The 17,314-nt window shown below is 39.2% G+C and overlaps 1 protein-coding gene across 4 annotated transcripts in view; it reads right to left on the bottom strand.

Annotated features, from left to right (window-relative positions):
• The window catches only part of LOC112159535 (potassium voltage-gated channel subfamily KQT member 2), a 51,405-nt gene that overhangs the window by 24,648 nt on the left and 9,443 nt on the right, over nucleotides 1–17,314 (bottom strand). For all 4 annotated transcript variants that reach the window (XM_024293671.2, XM_036212939.1, XM_036212941.1 and 1 more), the window contains exons 2-8: nucleotides 8,694–8,784; nucleotides 7,314–7,440; nucleotides 6,540–6,715; nucleotides 4,778–4,903; nucleotides 4,483–4,593; nucleotides 595–690; nucleotides 417–511 (exon numbers count right to left, since the gene is read on the bottom strand). In XM_024293671.2, coding sequence (XP_024149439.1) covers nucleotides 417–511; nucleotides 595–690; nucleotides 4,483–4,593; nucleotides 4,778–4,903; nucleotides 6,540–6,715; nucleotides 7,314–7,440; nucleotides 8,694–8,784 — 822 coding nt within the window. The remainder of the gene's footprint in view (nucleotides 1–416; nucleotides 512–594; nucleotides 691–4,482; nucleotides 4,594–4,777; nucleotides 4,904–6,539; nucleotides 6,716–7,313; nucleotides 7,441–8,693; nucleotides 8,785–17,314) is intronic.

Genomic DNA, 17,314 nt, shown 5'->3' with positions numbered 1-17,314 from the left:
AAAAATCTTTGTAAATGCCAAAATAGTCAAAAAAGCTAGCAGAATAACATTTTTTAAAAGTTTAAAACTTTAGTTTTTGAACATAATTGTGAATAATAAAAATGCAGGAATATTATTCCAAAATAAATCAACTTAAACCTTAAATAACTTTCAATATTTTACTCTCCATAAAAATATATTCTGTCAAAATTATACAAATTAGAAATAAGCCCAAGATAACATCGGGCCATTAATAACAATAAAATAAAATGATCTGGAGGGCTGGATGGAATTACCCGGAGGGCCGGATCTGGCCCCTGGGCCTTGACTTTGACACATGTGCCTTAAGCGCTCCATTTTGCTTACAGATGATAAATCTGACATGGACGTGCCTTTGCGCTCTGAAGATCCTGAAATAGTTTGAGTCCGTCACTCACCTGTACATCGGCAGAGCCACAGTCTGTTCGTAAAACTCCCAGGTGCTCAGCAGGTCTGTGCGTGAGAGGTTGGTCGCATAAAACCTCCAAGCAGCCTTAAAAAAAATCAAACAAAAATACTGTCTTGGCACAAAATTACAGAGCATTGTTTTTTCACATGTATTGATGTTTTGTGCACCTGGATGAAGCCAGCTGCAGGGTTCCGCCTCTTTTCAAAATGTTTCTGTCTGTGCTGCTCCTGAACCTTCAGGGCAAAACCAGAACCTAAAATGCCCTGAAATTCACAGCAGGGGTGGTTAAGAGAAACCTTAAATAACATCCTTAAATAGCATCAACATTCAATAGAAATAAAGAGCGTCCAAAATTATACATCTATGAAACACTAGGTACAAATAAAAGAACAATAGAACTAAGTCTGTTTCTTTTGGTAAACATTAAATCAGTTTACTTTTTTTTTTTCTTTTAGGGGAAATATAATCAAGTCTACGTTTAGATGTTTGATTTATCAATCAACTTATTGTTTATAAAGCACTTATAGAGGAAACCAGAGTGCTGAACATAAAATTTAAATGTAGAGAAAATCACTAAACAATAAATCACAATAAAAAACACTATAAATGAAACAATGAAACAATGAAAATAATAAAACTAACAACCTGGAACACTACCGGCTCACAGATTTAATGTTCTTTTATCGTTTGATTGCTTTGTCATTTCATACTTTCTGAAACACTTCCAGAAAACTTTAAGAAATCTTTCTTTGTTTTTTGTCTTTGCTTTTAAGCTTCAGCAAACACAGGTCTGTCTCCAGCCGTTCTCTGAATCTTCTGTCACAACAACCTGCTTCACCTCTTCTGCTGACTGGAGGCTCCGTCTTTAATTCACATGTGAGGAAACCATCTGTCTGACCTGCACGGTCTCTACAATTCTCCATCTTCCTCCTCCTCCTCCTCCTCTGCCTTTGTCTCCAGTGACAGTCTAGAGTCCCTACAACTTTAAAACTCCTCTGCACAACTGAAGATGAGAAGCTCCAAGTGCAAGCAGACGTTTATGCATAAATGGATGTTATGCATGTAATAAAGTGAGACTTTGTGTCTCTCGTTGGGTTCTGGTCTCTAAACTAAATGGTTATTTTAAAGGTTGCAGTTTGGTTCCACTCCACAATCCAAAGCATCCCATGATGAATAAAGATTTTCCCTGAAGTTGTCTTAAAATCTAAACATGAGAAACAACAAAGAAAAAACAAAATCAACAAACTAACAAATAGTACTGAGACCGTCTTTGATCAAACTGATGCAGGAGCATTGATAGAGGATCTGCAGATGAACAAATGATCACGCTGAATATGCATAAGAAGATGCTGCAGCAGTGTTCTCCAACATCAGCATCTCCACGTATCCATTTCTCTGCTGAATCCCACCTACTTCTACTTAAGGAGGCACAGATTACACAATAACACCGGGACAGTCTAACTATGAATGAATGAATGAATGAATGAAATGGTTTATTTCAAGCAATCAGGTCATAATACATAACATATCACTTAATAAATCACAAGTAGATCACTTGAAAGGGAGTGGAAGGAAGCGAACTTATATAATCCCACCGCGACTCGACCATTTTCTCTACATGAATTATCAATATCCGGTTCAGGACTTAATATGAAATATTTATAGATTTAGGATATTAAGGATCATTAATATCATTAATGTAAATTTCAAAGCATCCACAACAAATCATTTATATTAATCAGTAACAATAATCTAATATTCTCATTGAAAAAAAGACACTTTGTGCAGATTGTATTCGAAGAAATATGATAATACAAAAAGTAATAATTAAATCATCTTCATTTGCTAATGCAGTAAAAATCTAAATATTATCATTAAAAAAGACAATTAGTGCAGATTGTATTTATCAAAGAATGATTATAGAAATAGAAAATTATCTTCATTAGTTAATGGAGAAAAAAATCAAAATATTCTAATTTAAAAAGAGAAAAAATATATACAATTTGTGCAGATTGTATTAATCAAAGAATGATTATAATACACAAAAAATAATAAGTTGGAAAGAAAAGGATCAGGAATCTGAGCAGAATAAATGCTACATCACAGCTTAGGAACAAGTTTAAGGCCACGTAATCGTTCTTCGTTGTTATAACTGAAAGACTGTGAAGGTCTCAGCAGCTCAGAATCTGGTCATAGTTCACCTTCAGCGGTTTTTTGAGTTCATATTTCACATTTTGCTTGAATTAGAAGTTCAAACATGCGTAATCCCACAGTTCTCAAAGTCTTTCATGGATTTTATTTCGGCTTCGTCTGGTCCGGTTGTCCGAGTGGTTTCACAAAGATTCTGGAGTTCAGAATCCACGTGCTGTGGATCAGTTTCCTCAATCGTAGGAGCCTCACGTGCTTCGCCAGATCAGTGTCATATTTACAAAGATGATCGTTTAGAAAGACACAGACCCCCTCAGGTGTTTGAGTTGTTTCACCTGATCAGGATCGCTGGTTTATCCGTATTCTTTCTCCGAGGAAGCGGATAACAGACCTCAACAGTATTTAGCTCCAAGGAAATCCCTTTAGATGCAAGAAATGCTCCAACTTTTTTTTTTTACTTGTCCTGTCCAACAGCTGAGCCAACAGATGTGGGCTGAGAGCCTCTAGTGTTGGGCAGATCTTACTGTCACAACAGGGATTTATTGAGTATAAACCCCTGTTGTATTCAATGCTAAACTTTATTTATATTGATTATGTTTTGTTTTTGTTTTGTTGGACCGGACGGAAAAGAAGAAGGTGGGGAGGGGTGTAAAGGGGGGGGATTAAGAGAAAAAAGAAGATGGTAACAGAGGGAAACAACATCATAAAACATCCAGGTCTAAATAGTAAACAAGAATGGGCGAAGACAGAAGCGAGAAATACTCCAACTTGATCCTCCGCAGTCAGGTTAGCTTTCATCGCAGCTCCGTTAGCATCCCTGCTAGCGCTGGTAGCACCCGGCCGCACCCGGGGTTGTAGTTGAAGTCCCGTGAGAATCACATTATTCATCGTGCTTGTTGATCCATGTCAGGCATCCTTCTCTCCAGGAGATCTTGGGGATTATCTCGTTGTTCATTACGTGCCTTTTCTTGATGGAAATCTTCCAGGAGTTGTAGCAGCGGTGATAGTTTAGATTCAAGCTCCAATAGCGCTGCTAGCTTAGCATCATGCAGAAGAACAGGAGTTAGCTTAGCTTGTATTTCAGCTAACGCTGTTTTGAGCTCTGCCAAATCAGCTTCAAAATTTTTCTTCGGTGCCATGTTCAACTCTGCTCGTTGCTGCAACTCGGGGATTAAAGTCGCCTGTGGGCAACTTTAAAAGACTTTAAAAGACGAAGACTGAAGTTGTTAAAAATCTAGTTGTATAAAACTAGAAAAGAGTAGAGCTATCAAGTGACAATCTTGACTTGTGTGAGGATGGAGGTGATGTGGAGTCTTCAGGACTAGACCAGAGGAAGGGTTATCTTCCTCAATAAATCCAGCAATCTGGCAAATTTACCATCAAAATGAAAACACAGAGATAGTTTTAACTGAAAAAACGTTTCTTCTTTCTTCCCCGACAGACTGTCCTAACGTCTGTTTGCCAGAAAGACAATTCTCCAGGTCTCACTGATCAGTCAGTGATCCCATTCCCCATAGAAACCTCCAGATGGAGTTTCTTCTTCTGCAACCACAAACCATCAAACATGATGAAGAAACCGACCAGGAGAAACATCAAAGCATCTGAGAGCATTCTGAAAGGCTGGTGGAGAGCAGAAACTTCCGGAGTTTAAACAGTAAAGCCTTTTTAAGGATTATCAATCACTTTTGTGAGGCCTGAAAACGCTGCAACTGTGGAGCTTTCTAATTATCTCTGCCATGTTTTAAATAACAGTAACTCGATAGAACTGTCTGCAGTTGAAAAGAGCGATATGGATATCTTTGATTGATTCCTGAGCTTTAAATTACTCTGCATTCGCTGTTTTAAGAGTCTTAGATAAATGAAACATTCAAACAGTTGGTTGGATGAATTCAAGTGCTCATACTTACAGCAGGAAGAGCAAAGAAGGCCACGCCTATCATGCTGAACGCGGCCCCCAGCAGACGCCCATTCCAGGTTTTGGGGACTTTATCGCCGTAGCCGATGGTGGTGAGCGTGATCTGGTTAAAACGAAATAAAAATGAGTAGAAAAAGTAGATCTGTGTTAAATTTTAGAATCGTGGTGCAGAATGTTTGATCTAAAAATCAAAGAAACACAACACTAGCTTTACAGAACAAGCATCCTTTACATTTACTAGAAATAATGAGTGGCGTAACGCTCTGTTTGGTTTTCATTGGTCTTACCAGCCCCCACCACAGAGCATCAGCGTAGGTCTCAAACTCTTCATTCGACTCCTTTTCCACAGAATAGACCAGGAATGAAGCCAGAATGAGGCACAGGAATCCGATGTACCAGGCTGTGATGAGCTCCTGCAGGGAGCACAAACACAGGCGGCATCAGGGAGCCTGAAATAATGAAGTGTTATCAAGGATCTGTCTGGAAGGTGACAGCGGAACCTCTGCTGACTGCTGAAATCAGGCGGCCTCTAATAATGTTGGACATGATTACGAGAGTCTCCTGGCCTGAGAGTGGAATGGAGGGCTTCATAAATGTTTTTATTTCCCTCAACTCCACACACTTCCTGTCGGATCAACACATTTTCCACGGCTTATCAGACGAGCAAATGATCCAATTTCAGGGCGTATTAAACTAAAAGAATGTCTTGACAAGGAGAGCGTGGGTAGAGGAAACACTGCAGAAGAAAGGATGTCCCATAAGGTTTAGTGACGACTGATGCGAGATGTCTGCAGGAGAAGAAAGGTCGGTCATGTGACCAGGGTTTCATCCTTACTCTAGGGGTGTTCGATCCTTCCCTCTCACACAATTCGATACGCATCTCGATACATGGTCCACGAATCAATACATAAAGGATTCAACTAACTTTTTAGCGATACCAAAAACACTCAAATCTGAATATTTATTTTTCATCTGGCATTTAAAGCTTTAAATAATAATACACAGCATTTGACAGAGAAATGGATTCAGGTATTGACTTGGAAAAGCAAACTTATGATTGGACGTCTTTTTGTTTGCATGCACATAAAAGGACACAGAGGGTAGAAATAAAACAGAGAAAAATAAAGCAAAATAAGTCAAATCCCTATCAGTTATGTAAATAAAAAAATGACAGATTAATTGCAAAAGTGATCAGAGTGTAGCGCGGCCACAAACGATTATTTTAATAGTCGAATAATCACCGATTATTTTTTCCAATTAGTCAACTAATCGGGTCATGTGCAAAGTGGATGTGGATCTTAACCATCATTAGCTAAACTAGCTAAACTCCAAAATAGCCAAAAATTCCTCAGTAAACTAAATTAGCCAAAAACGTTAGCATGTTGCTAAAATATTAGCTAAATTCAATTTTTTTTAAATTACTCTAAAAGATGAAAACATAGCCCATGAATATATTTAAAGTTTTGTTTCTAATCTACTTAAAATGTTTTAATTTGAAGACTTTTTCATTGATTTCCTATGGGGCATGTTTTGCTCAAAAAGTACATTTTTTGGTGCTAAACACTCACAACTTTGTTCAACTTTACTACACTCTGACTCCATATAATATAAAGTAACGACTAATCAACTATAAATTAGTCGTCAACTATTTTAATAGATGATTATTGGAGTGAAAGACTTCTATTGTTTGCATCGTACAGGGAAACAACATCCAGCTAAGTGCATCAATCCAGGTCTATCTGGAATCACACATCGCAGTAGCTCTAAGTGTCAGAATACCTACTCAGTTTCTAGACTTTTAGCTCCTACAATACATATCTGTTCTTAATATCCCTAAGCGATACTGCTGTTACTCCCACTGCCTGATCGATTTTTCAATACCCATCTTTTACATCCCCACCATATCATCCTGCTTAGAGTCACCAACCAAATAGTGACATGTTTCTAGAAGAAGCTGGAGGATTAACACCCACTGAGAGAACCTGCAAACTCAGCACAGACCGGAGTTCTAATCGGAAACGCAGGATGGCTGCAGACACACACAATCACCTTGCTGTGGGCGTAAACTACAGATCCCAGTAACTTCCAGGTGCCTCCACGCCGGTCCATGCGCAGCATCCGCAGGATCTGCAGGAACCTCAGACTTCTGATGGCCGACGTGGCAAAAACGTTCCCCTGAGATCCGGCGGCCAGCACAGACACGGAGGCAATCAACACCATGATGTCTGGAAAGACCAGAGATGCAAAAAGCATCATTAAGACACTGAGAGGGACGCTGACATCAAACTTCTGAATCAGTACCAGCAACTGAATGCGACAACTAGTGTGATGTCATCATGGAATGTGAAGTCAATTCAATCGCCATTTTTTCACCATTCAGACACCGCCATGTTGGAACCAGACGTCATGAGTAAGCAGTGATTGGTCAGTCAGTCTGAGTTATTTGAGCTTGTTTGAAGGCCACACCCCTAACATTAGAAAGCAGGCTACACAAAGTCTGTCAAACGTTTTGAACGTTTGCCGTGGAGGCCAGGAAGCTCCACCTACTTTTATTGAGGCATCTGATTGGTCAGTTTATAACTGGAAAAACCTAACTGGTTATTCTGACCAATAGAACGACTGAGTAACAGCTGTTTATTTCTCTATGGAAGAGTTTGGGATTTTGGCTTCTTGGAGCCACTTCCTGTTTGGAACGCCAAGGGGAGTGGGCCCTCTCAGTCCAGTTTTCAGATATTATCACTGAATAATACACAAGAAATACACACATTTATTTTCCTTATGACTGAGATCATTTGTTAAACCTGAATGTCCGCATGTTCTGACCTATGACACAGAAGGGTTTCCGGGCAAACTTCAGCCTCCCCCTCCATCCTCTGTAGCGACAGCAGCATCCCGCAGCCCAGATCCTGACGATGTACTCCACCCCGAACACCACAATCGTCACGATTTCCTGTGGAGCAAATCAAAACCAACGGGTTCAACGTGGACCATTCATAAGTTCCAACAGCTGACTGACAATGACGGCAAAGTACATAAATGCAGTGGGATGAACCCCTTAACACCTGAGGCGTCGGCGATGACGCTTAAAGTCCCCCTATAACAATCTATTTATTCAAAAAAAATTTCCCAGTCGTGTTTTAATGATGATTATGAAGTTTTATTAAAAATCCCAAACCTAAATGTATTAAAAATACATTTTTCATGTTGATCTGAAGCCTCTGTGTCCAAAATCTCCTCTGAGGGGGCGTGGCTTTTGGAGCTGAACTGAGTACCTCCGCCCCAGATCCCCCCCGTCTGATTATGATAGCTCTGTGTCTCTCTAGCATAAATCTTCATCACTGCTCCATCAAAACATCCATCAATCTGGGTAATGTCCAGCCGTATGGTTCTGATCCGGATGTCAGCTGGACGAGGAAGTGAAGATCTTCATGGACAGAACTTCCTCCAAAATCCTGATTCTTTCTCCTTCCAGTTCACCAAAGACTCTTTTAGCTAATTCTCCAATGTTTATTGACTGTGATCAATACATTCAATCATTGGTTTCTCAGAGTTCTTGATAAAATAATCAAAGCTAACATCAAAATGCTCTTTCATTGATTTACAATCCTTTCCAACTGCGGTCAAATGAGCCGCCGTTCACATTTCCGTGGTCACATCAAGAAGCTCCGTGGAGTCTGGTGGAGATTTTCCAGCGTTCTCAGTCCTGCTACCGTAAGTATTGGATGAAACTCACACCAAAAATCCAGTGATGCTGATTTGACCACAGAAATGTGAACGGCGGCTCATTTGACTGCAGTCAATGTGAAGATACCATCTTCTCTTCTCCAGAACCTGAACTAGACACTAGGAACAGATGAGGGTTTAGTGCATGTGCAGCAGAGCTGTTGATGGAAAGAAGATCATTCATTCAAACAGAGTCTGTCCAAGACACTTTGATTTAAAAGGAGAAATACTCAGAAATGTAAAAACTAAATAATTTTTTATTACATTTGTTCTCTTTCAGAAGAAAAATGACACCAAAAAAATCTTTAACATACTGTATCTTTTTAACTGTTAACAGCAGCGTGAGACAATTTTCTCCTTCAGAATAAGTTGATCGTGTTAACAATTAAAAAATGCAGTAATTTAAAGAGCATAAACACTGGAGCTCTGGTGTGAAAGGGTTAAACATGTTTCTGATTCAGTTTAAAAAGTGTTACCTACCAGGATGTACAGAGCGTTCTCTGAACTGTCTTTAAACTCTCGGATGGTGGCAAAAACTGAGAGAATGAGGCAGGAGAAAACCAAGAAGAAGCTGGAAGACAAAACAACAAAAGAAGCAGTTACAACATTAAATGAGTGATGAGTTTTAACCCAGGTTTGGAATTACATCGTCTGAAGAATCTTGTCGATCACGTGTTAAAGTCAAGGCCCGGGGGCCGGATCCGGCCCTTCACACGATTATATTTTATTGTTATTAATGACCCAATGTTATCTTGCGCTTATTTTTAATTGGTATAATTCTGACAAAATATATTTTTATGGTGAGTAAAACATTGAAAGTTGTTTAAGGTTTAAGTTGATTTATTCTGGAATAATACTCCTGCTTTTTTATTATTCATAATTATGTTAAAAAGTTATGGTTTTAAAGTTTTAAAAATGGCATTCTGCTAGCTTTTTGGACTATTTTGGCATTTACAAAATATCTTTAGGCTGTTTTGGAGTTGAGCTACTATTTTAGCTATTGGCTAGCTGTTTTGACTAACTATAGGCTTTTTTCAGCTTTTTAGGATATTCTGAAGTTTAGCTATTTTTTTCAGCTTCATGCTAGCTCCTTTGGTTAACCTACGTTTTTTGTTGTTGTTTTTTAGGCTAATTTGGCATTTAGCTAATATTTTAGCTGGCTATCAGCTTCAGCATTTTTAGCTATCAATTTCACATCTTCAGTAGCCAAATTCCTCTTCCAGCATTCACACTAGCATTATCACAGGTAATGTTATATATGTAGTTCATTATTATGTTAAAAAGACACCGGTTAAAATTTTAAAAATGAAGTTTTAGAGTGTTCAATAAATGTTTATCCCGTGAACTAAGGTGTGTTTTGGCCCGTTGTGCGATGGAGTTTGACACGCCTGCTTTAGATGTCGAGGTGAAAACCTGCTCTCTCATGCTAGTGAAAGAACCCTGAATGAAGATGGGTTGAACATGTTTGTACACAACTGTCCAGGAAATCCAATAAGCTGAGATTGCACAGTGGGGAATAACATCACTGACAAAACCATCAATGTGTGTGTGAGCCGATCCTCATTCCACCATGCCGGGTTTCCTCCATGTCCTCCTTTCAACCACTGAAACTATTCTACGGCGCTCATTATTGATGCTTCCTGGTAAATTTATTGGAGTAAACATCCGCAGCGGTTAGATCTGATTGTTGAGTCACGTTGTGTTTGAATCAGCAGACTGATGTGAGGCTGAAAAGGTCTGGATGTCCTCAGAGCATCATCGCTCCAACAGCCTGTTGATGAAGGACAGCTTGTGCTCTGAGGACCAAGAGCCACGGCTCCTGTGACTTACTTTAGACTTTTGGAACAAATCCAAAGTGCAGAGAACCTGATCAAACTCCCATCTGCAGGAGTTTAAAAAAAGCAGCAGAAAGCCTTTTTCAGTAGAAGGGAATGAGCTGATCACCAGCAAAACGCATTTTAACTCAGATTTCATTTACTGAAACTCTCACAAAGAGATGTGAGAGCACTCTCAGAGGAGATTCCTTTACAAAGTTATTATCCATAAAGATTGTTTTTTCATTTTCCCATAAAAGGATGTGGATTGCTAATGCATTTTTTTTTTACAGAAAACAGACTTTCAGTTGTACTAAACATCAAACAATTATTTTTATCCAATCAAATAGAGTGAGACCATATCTAGAGATTCAACATATCTTTGTGTTACGGTTAGGCAGGCAGGAGGAACCCCAGATGCAGAAAGAGTCACAAGCTCATTAGTGGACGAGTCCAAGGGCTTTCATTTACAAAACCACATATTAACAAGGACATCAGGCCAGCACACAAAACAAGCCAACACAGAGAGCTCCAGCAGAGAACCTTATATACAAAACCTAATTACTGCACTGCAGGCAGCTGTGACTGATTAGCAGGATCCACAGGAGAAAGGGCGGAGTCACAGGAGAGGCACCCAGCTGGGGACCCGGACGTTTTAAGGAGCGGTGCTGTTTTGGGTAATCTGAAATCCAAAGTTCTAGGAGGAAGAAAGTCAAAAATGGAATTGGCAGTTGGGACTGGGTCAGAATGGCTGGTCGTGGGACGGAAGAGGATGGGGATGTGGATTTCAAAGATTGAACGCCAGTCTTGCATGGAAGGGTAAAAAGAAAGTTAGTACGCCAGCTAAGGGGATAAAAGAGGGTTGGAGGAGAACAGCACGGATGATGATAAAGGGTTTTCAGAAGAAAGGTGGTGACAGAAGAGTTTAATGTGATTCTTAAATTTAGGGAAGAAGACGCCAGTGTCCCTCAGTCCCATGGTACTCTCTAAAGAAATCAAGAGGAAGATTGGTGATGTAGTCTTAGCAAGAATGTTGAGGGATGGCAGTTTGCTCCTCATCTGTAAATGTGGAAATGCAACACAAAATTATGCACGTCGACAGTATTTGAAGGAAAGTTGTGTTGGGAGGGAGGAACGTGACGCGGGGAGTAATATCTGGCATACCGGTGGATGAGGATCTAGAGAAACTGAAGTGAAGTATTCAGGGAGGAGAGTGAACAGGTTGAAAAGGCTCACGAGAATGGTGAACGGGGAAAGAGTTGATGTTTGTGTTAACAGAGTTTGTGGGAAGCAACTTCCCCCACAAAATGAAAGTAGGTTGTTTGTGCTTCATGGTCAGGCCTTACGTACCAACTCCTTTACATTTTTTAAGTGTCAAAGATTCGGACACGTAGCAGCAGTTTGTAGGGGTCAGCAGAGGTGAGGAGGGGAACATAAAATAGAAGACTGTGCAGTCACAGCTGAAGAGAAGTGTGGTAACTGTGGAGGTGACCACAGGGTAAGACTTCACACTACATCACCCATGCTGAGGCGGTTAAAAGCTGCAGAGTGGAACTCCTTATTCCCAGAACTATGTCACTAATGTGAGGTTTAGGGAAAAAGAAGAAAGTGAGGAAGTGACAGTGGATAAGCTAACGTTTTTATTCCTCCGCGCTGGTGAAACCTCTTCTCCGCTCTCGTGGGAGTATTCTTACGCTCGTGTGACCTCTGGTGCTCGCTCCAAAAACTAGTTCCGCCCCCTTGTGGAGGACTGTGGGTCTCGTGGAGCTTCTCCTGCGCACACAAATGAAACTCAACGGTAGAGGATTAAAAAAAGAAAAAAAACAGAAATACCTGCGTATCTTTCATTTTTCAAGTTAAAACTAAAAATGAAATTGGGAGAATAAGGACTGCTTTATTGATTTATCAATCGTTAAACTTCTCTAACTATTATATTAAACAAATCATTTTTTATGTTCCCATTTTAAGAAAAAATAAAAATGAAGCAAACACATACTGAACGTTTAAATGTATTTTCTGTTAGTTCTCTTTTCGTGTTTTCCCCGTGATCCAACACTTTTCTTAGAAAATGAATTTAAACATTCATTATGTGTTTGCTTCATTTTTGATTTTTAAAACATGGGAACATCAAAAATGATTAGTTTTACTAAAGTGGTTTAGAAATTGATAAATCAATAAAGCAGTCCTTTCTCCCTCTTTTCATTTTGGAAAACGAATGAATTGTGGGAATTTCCGGGGGGTTTTTTTTCCTTCACTGTTGAGTTTCACACGAGAAGCTCCACGAGCGCACAGTCCTCCGTGAGGGGCGGAACCAGTTTTAGGAGCGTAAGAATACTCCCACGAGCGGGAGAAGAGGTTTCACCAGCGTGGAGGAGTAGAGGAGCGGGCGTGGAGTCTGTCCCGTAGAACGCTCCTTGTGTGCGTGGAGTTTGATATACATTCGTGGGGGACATATGGCGGAAATTTAACGCCATATTTATGGACTATGTTATAAACGGTACGGATCAAGTGAAACACAAAACTGAGAAAATTAAGATCATTGTAAAGGAGCTGAAAAATTATTGGGGATAAAAAATGGATCCTGTGAACAAGTGAATTAAAGGCTTGAACTCGATGGAGAGAACAAACGGTGGATCCTACAGTGGAATGGCAGAAGCTTTACTGCCAATGGGCAGGAATTTAAAGGTTATATAAATGATTTAAAAGTGAAACCGGATGTTATTTGTAAACAGGAATCGTGGCTTAAGTCGGCATTAGACTTTGTGTTGACAGGGTACAGGAGTATCAGAAGAACAGAGGAGAGGGGATGTGTAATATTTCTAAAGGAGGAAATGCAATATAGGCTTTTGAAAATAGCTGCTGACCTGGAATATATAATAGTTGAACTTTATACTAAGGGTGGTAGTACTGTCATCGCACATTTTTACAACCCCTGTAAAAAGCCATGAGAACTTACAAAAACTTAGAACATTCATGGTGGATAATATTTGGTTGCGTGGAGATTTTAATGCACACAACACCGTGTGGGGGATTAGAAATGATGATAATGGGAGACTGAGTGAGGACTTTATAGAGGGTAAATTTAGTCTGTTTCAATGGTGGAACTGGGACCAGACTCAATGCTCAATCAGGAAACGAGTCAACTGTTGATTTGACAACAGCATCAACTTCTATATCAGGGAGATGTTCTTGAGAAGTGATAAGAGAGACTACAGTTGGTAGTGATGCTTTTCCCATCCTTATCAACATGGGAGTGGATTGTTTGGCCATATATGTGATATGGAACTTCAAAAGCTTAGTATTCCACCAGGGGTTGATAACTTTGACAGCAATGTCTGTGAAATACTTCTGAGGGCAGCGACACAAGCAAAGGAGGGAGGAGACGCAGAATTGTGCCGTGGTGGACAGAGGATTATACTAAAGTAATAAAATCTAGGAACAAAGCTTTGAAACTGTTAAGGTTAAATCATTGTTTTCATAACCTACTGGTGTATAAAAGATTACAAGCTAGTGCCAGAAGAACAATCAAAACCACTAAGAGAGAATATTGGAGGGCGTTTTGTAATACAATCGGTCGACAAATATACATAAATAATATGTGGGGAACAATTAGAAAGATGAATGGTATTAAGAGAGATTATGGATACCTGGTTTTAAAGCATGGAGACTGTACAGTGAAATCAGACAAAGATAAAGCAGAAATGATGGCAATGAGATTTGGCAGAGTGCACAGTACTGACAATGTGGGAAGAGCAGGAGCAGGACAGCTGAGACGAGAGGAACTGTTGGGGAATAATGACCGAATGTTTGAAGGAGGTTTCACTGATCATTTGTTGAATGTCTCTTTTACTAGAACAGTTGAATAGGACTTTACATAAGATTAAAGAATCAGCCCCAAGTAAAGATCGTATATGTTTCTCTATTAAGGATATATTGTTAGAAATGTGCAACAAAATTTGGGAAGAAGGTAGGTTACCAATGGCACGGAAGGAGGCAATCATGATTCCAAAGACAAATCTAACCCTGAAAATTACAGGCTGATTGCATTAACTTCTACCCTTCTAACGACTGATATATTATCTGGACAGGAATAATTTGTTGCAGAGTGGCTGTTGAAAAGGTAGGAGAACTTTAGATCCAGTTCTGTGTCTACAATATGACACTATGACAGCCCAAGTGAACAAAGAAAGTGGGTGTATTTTTGGTATTGAGAAAGCATACGACATGAAGTGGAGGGAGGGCTTGTTGATAAAGTTGGGTCAACGTTTATAGGAACATACATATATGAATGACTTAAATACTTCTTGAGAGAGAGCACAACTGAAGTCAAAGTAGGTGGACAATATTCTTTGAAAGTTGCCATAGAAAATGGGACCCCACAAGGAAGCATCATCAGTCCATTGGTGTTTTGAATAATGATACATGTTATGTTTGAAGGGATTGAGGGTGGGGTGGGTGGTTCTCTGTTTGCAGATGATGGTGCTATTTGGATGAGGGGCAGACATTTGGATTATGTGTTTAGGAAAGAACCAGATGGGATTAAAAAAGTAAAAGATCGGGCCAATATGTGGGGTTTTAAATTTTCTGTGGAGAAAACAAAAGTGATGGTCTTTTCTAGAAGGAAGTTGGGGCATAATTTGACACTAAAATTGTACAGTAAAGATTTAGAACAAATTCAGAGTGTTAGATATTTTGGACTGTTTTAGATGAAAAGCTAACATGGAATCTACATATCGATCATACCGTGGATATGTGCAAAAAGGTACAAAATATGATGAGATGCTTAGTAGGAAGGGATTGGGGTGTAGATAGACTGTCATTGAAAAGAATCTACACAGGGCTTTGTCAGAGCGACATTGTACTTTGGCTGGGTTGTATATGGTCCAGCTTCACAATCTTCTCTTACTAAACTAGATAGCGTCCAGTTTGAGGCTTTAAGGCACATGTGTCAAAGTCAAGGACTATTTGGAGTTAGGCTAATATTTACATGCTAGCTGTTTTGGCTAATTTAGGCTTTTTAACCCAATTTTTAGGCTATTTTTCAGCTACATACAATCTGTTTTGGCTAACCTAAGTTTTTTTCTTTTTCTCGGGCTAACTTGGCATTTAGCTAATATATTAGCTGGCTATCAGCTTCAGCATTTTCAGCCATCAGATTCAGCATTTTTAACTATACATTTCAGCATCTTCAATGGGCAAATTTGGCTCACACCATTCACACTAGCATTATTGCAGGTAATGCTATATATCTAGTTCATAAATATAAACATAATCAATATAAGAAACGTTTACCATTAAATACAACAGGGGTTTATACTCAATAAACTCCTGTTGTGACAGTAAAATCTGACCAACACTAGAGGCTCTCAGCCCACATCTGTTGGACAGGACAAGTAAAAAAAAAAATAAATAAAAAAATATATATAAATACAAAGTAACAGTTTTAAAGTTTTAAAAATGTAGTTTAAAGTGTTCAATAAATGTTTATCCTGTTCGGCCCGCGACCTAAGGTGTGTTTTGGATTCTGGCCCCCTGTGTGATTGAGGTTGACACCCCTGGTTTAAGGATTTTAACGGGTGTGTTCAAGACGCCGTTTAACTTTAATTTCCCCAAGGGTGCCATCCCAAAGGGATTAATAAAGCAAAGTCTAAGTCTTAACTTCTGTTGGACATCCATTGGATCCATCCGGTCTATGCGCCATTACAGCCGCCATAATACCTGCAGCTAGTTTCTCTTGAGTCACAGCAGCCTGCACCAGAGCAAAGGATAAAAACTGATAAAGTAACACAAAACAAACAGAACATGACACTTTAAGTTTTAAATAATTAGCCTGTGCATTTTTCTGTGAATCCTCTCTTATCAGCTGATCCCATACGATTTTCGTCAGATACCAAAGTCTTTATCAGTCTGACAAAGCAGCTGCCGAGTTTATTTTTGTTTTCTTTTAAATCCTGTCTTGTTTTTAGCCTCTCATACATGATTGATGACTTCAGCGGTCCAACGTCAGAGCTGGACAGAAAAGCAGCTCTCCAGCACCGACACAGCTTTTACTCAAAGCTCGCACTTTGTCAAAGTGTGTGTAATCGTGTGGTTTTTTGTGTGAATTTTACATTTAGAGGTCGTATTTGTGTTCCTGGATCTGAAGCTGCAGCATTTCTGCAGGGCTCTGTGCTTCCATTGATGAAAAAAGCATGTTTGTTACTGCTGCACATTTCTCTGCTGTTCCAGGAGTTCCTGTGGGAGCGTGCAGCTCCTGCCACACTGAAACCTGATGAGAGAGCACCACGCTGAAACCACTTTACTGCACTGGACTCGTTTACCACACCGAGCAGACCAGGAAGAGTCCAGAAGAGCTGCAGTTCAGGGTTATTTATGGCTTCTTCTTAAACGTATTCATTTATTTTTCCTAAACGAGACACATAGAACTTTTCTTGATGTTATCAAAAGTAGCAGAAGTTAAACCGCAGAGCTGATCAACTCTCCTCAGTGACCTCCTTCATCTTCCACCTGCTTCTTTTCTGTGTGATCCAGCTAGGAAGGTTTTGGCAAAGTGATGACCTGCAGCGGTGCAGCTCATGTCAGTTTTCTGGGTTCAAATTCATCAAAAATAGTTATCTGGATGTTACATGTCCCTGTATTGTCTCTAATTCATGCTCTTGGTGTGACTTTTACTTTAAAAATAAAGAAAAAGTAAGTTACATGTGATGATAATTAACAATAAAAAAACAGAACGTTATAAATATTAATTTAACAATATTGTTATGATGTAGTTTACGTAAACATTATTTTACATTAGTTCTTTTACTAAAAGTACCCAAACTCTAAAAATACTAACAGAAAACCAAAAGTTTTGTTTTAAATTAATAAATAATAAAATAATAACATAATAAATGTTTGAAAAACGTTTTTTAAATAGTTTTGCCTCTTCTGTGCACGGTTTCTTACGCTGGGTCTTTGTTCTGGACAAAGTGAGGGTGGGACAATCATTTCCATCAGTAAATAACTTCCTGCTGGATTTGCTGCTTTTTTATTTGTGTCAAACATGTTTAGGGTAGGGTAAATAAAATGGATTAATCGATCTGAAATGATTTAAGCTTAATAGATAATTGATTCATAAAAAATATAAATCGATTTAGCACATGAAGCTAAAGTCTGCTAGCTTGACGCTAACATTTAATGGAATTTCCCTTAGGACGGCTAATGCTAACGCTAGGTTGACCTAAACATACATTTTTGACTAAATGAACATCTATATAAACTCACAGGAATTAATTTTCCAAACAATCT

This window comes from Oryzias melastigma, linkage group LG7 (assembly GCF_002922805.2).
Source record: "Oryzias melastigma strain HK-1 linkage group LG7, ASM292280v2, whole genome shotgun sequence".
Taxonomy (NCBI): Eukaryota; Metazoa; Chordata; class Actinopteri; order Beloniformes; family Adrianichthyidae; genus Oryzias; species Oryzias melastigma.
The sequence above is the reverse complement of the archived record's forward strand: the minus strand, read 5'-3'. Positions and strand labels throughout refer to the sequence as shown.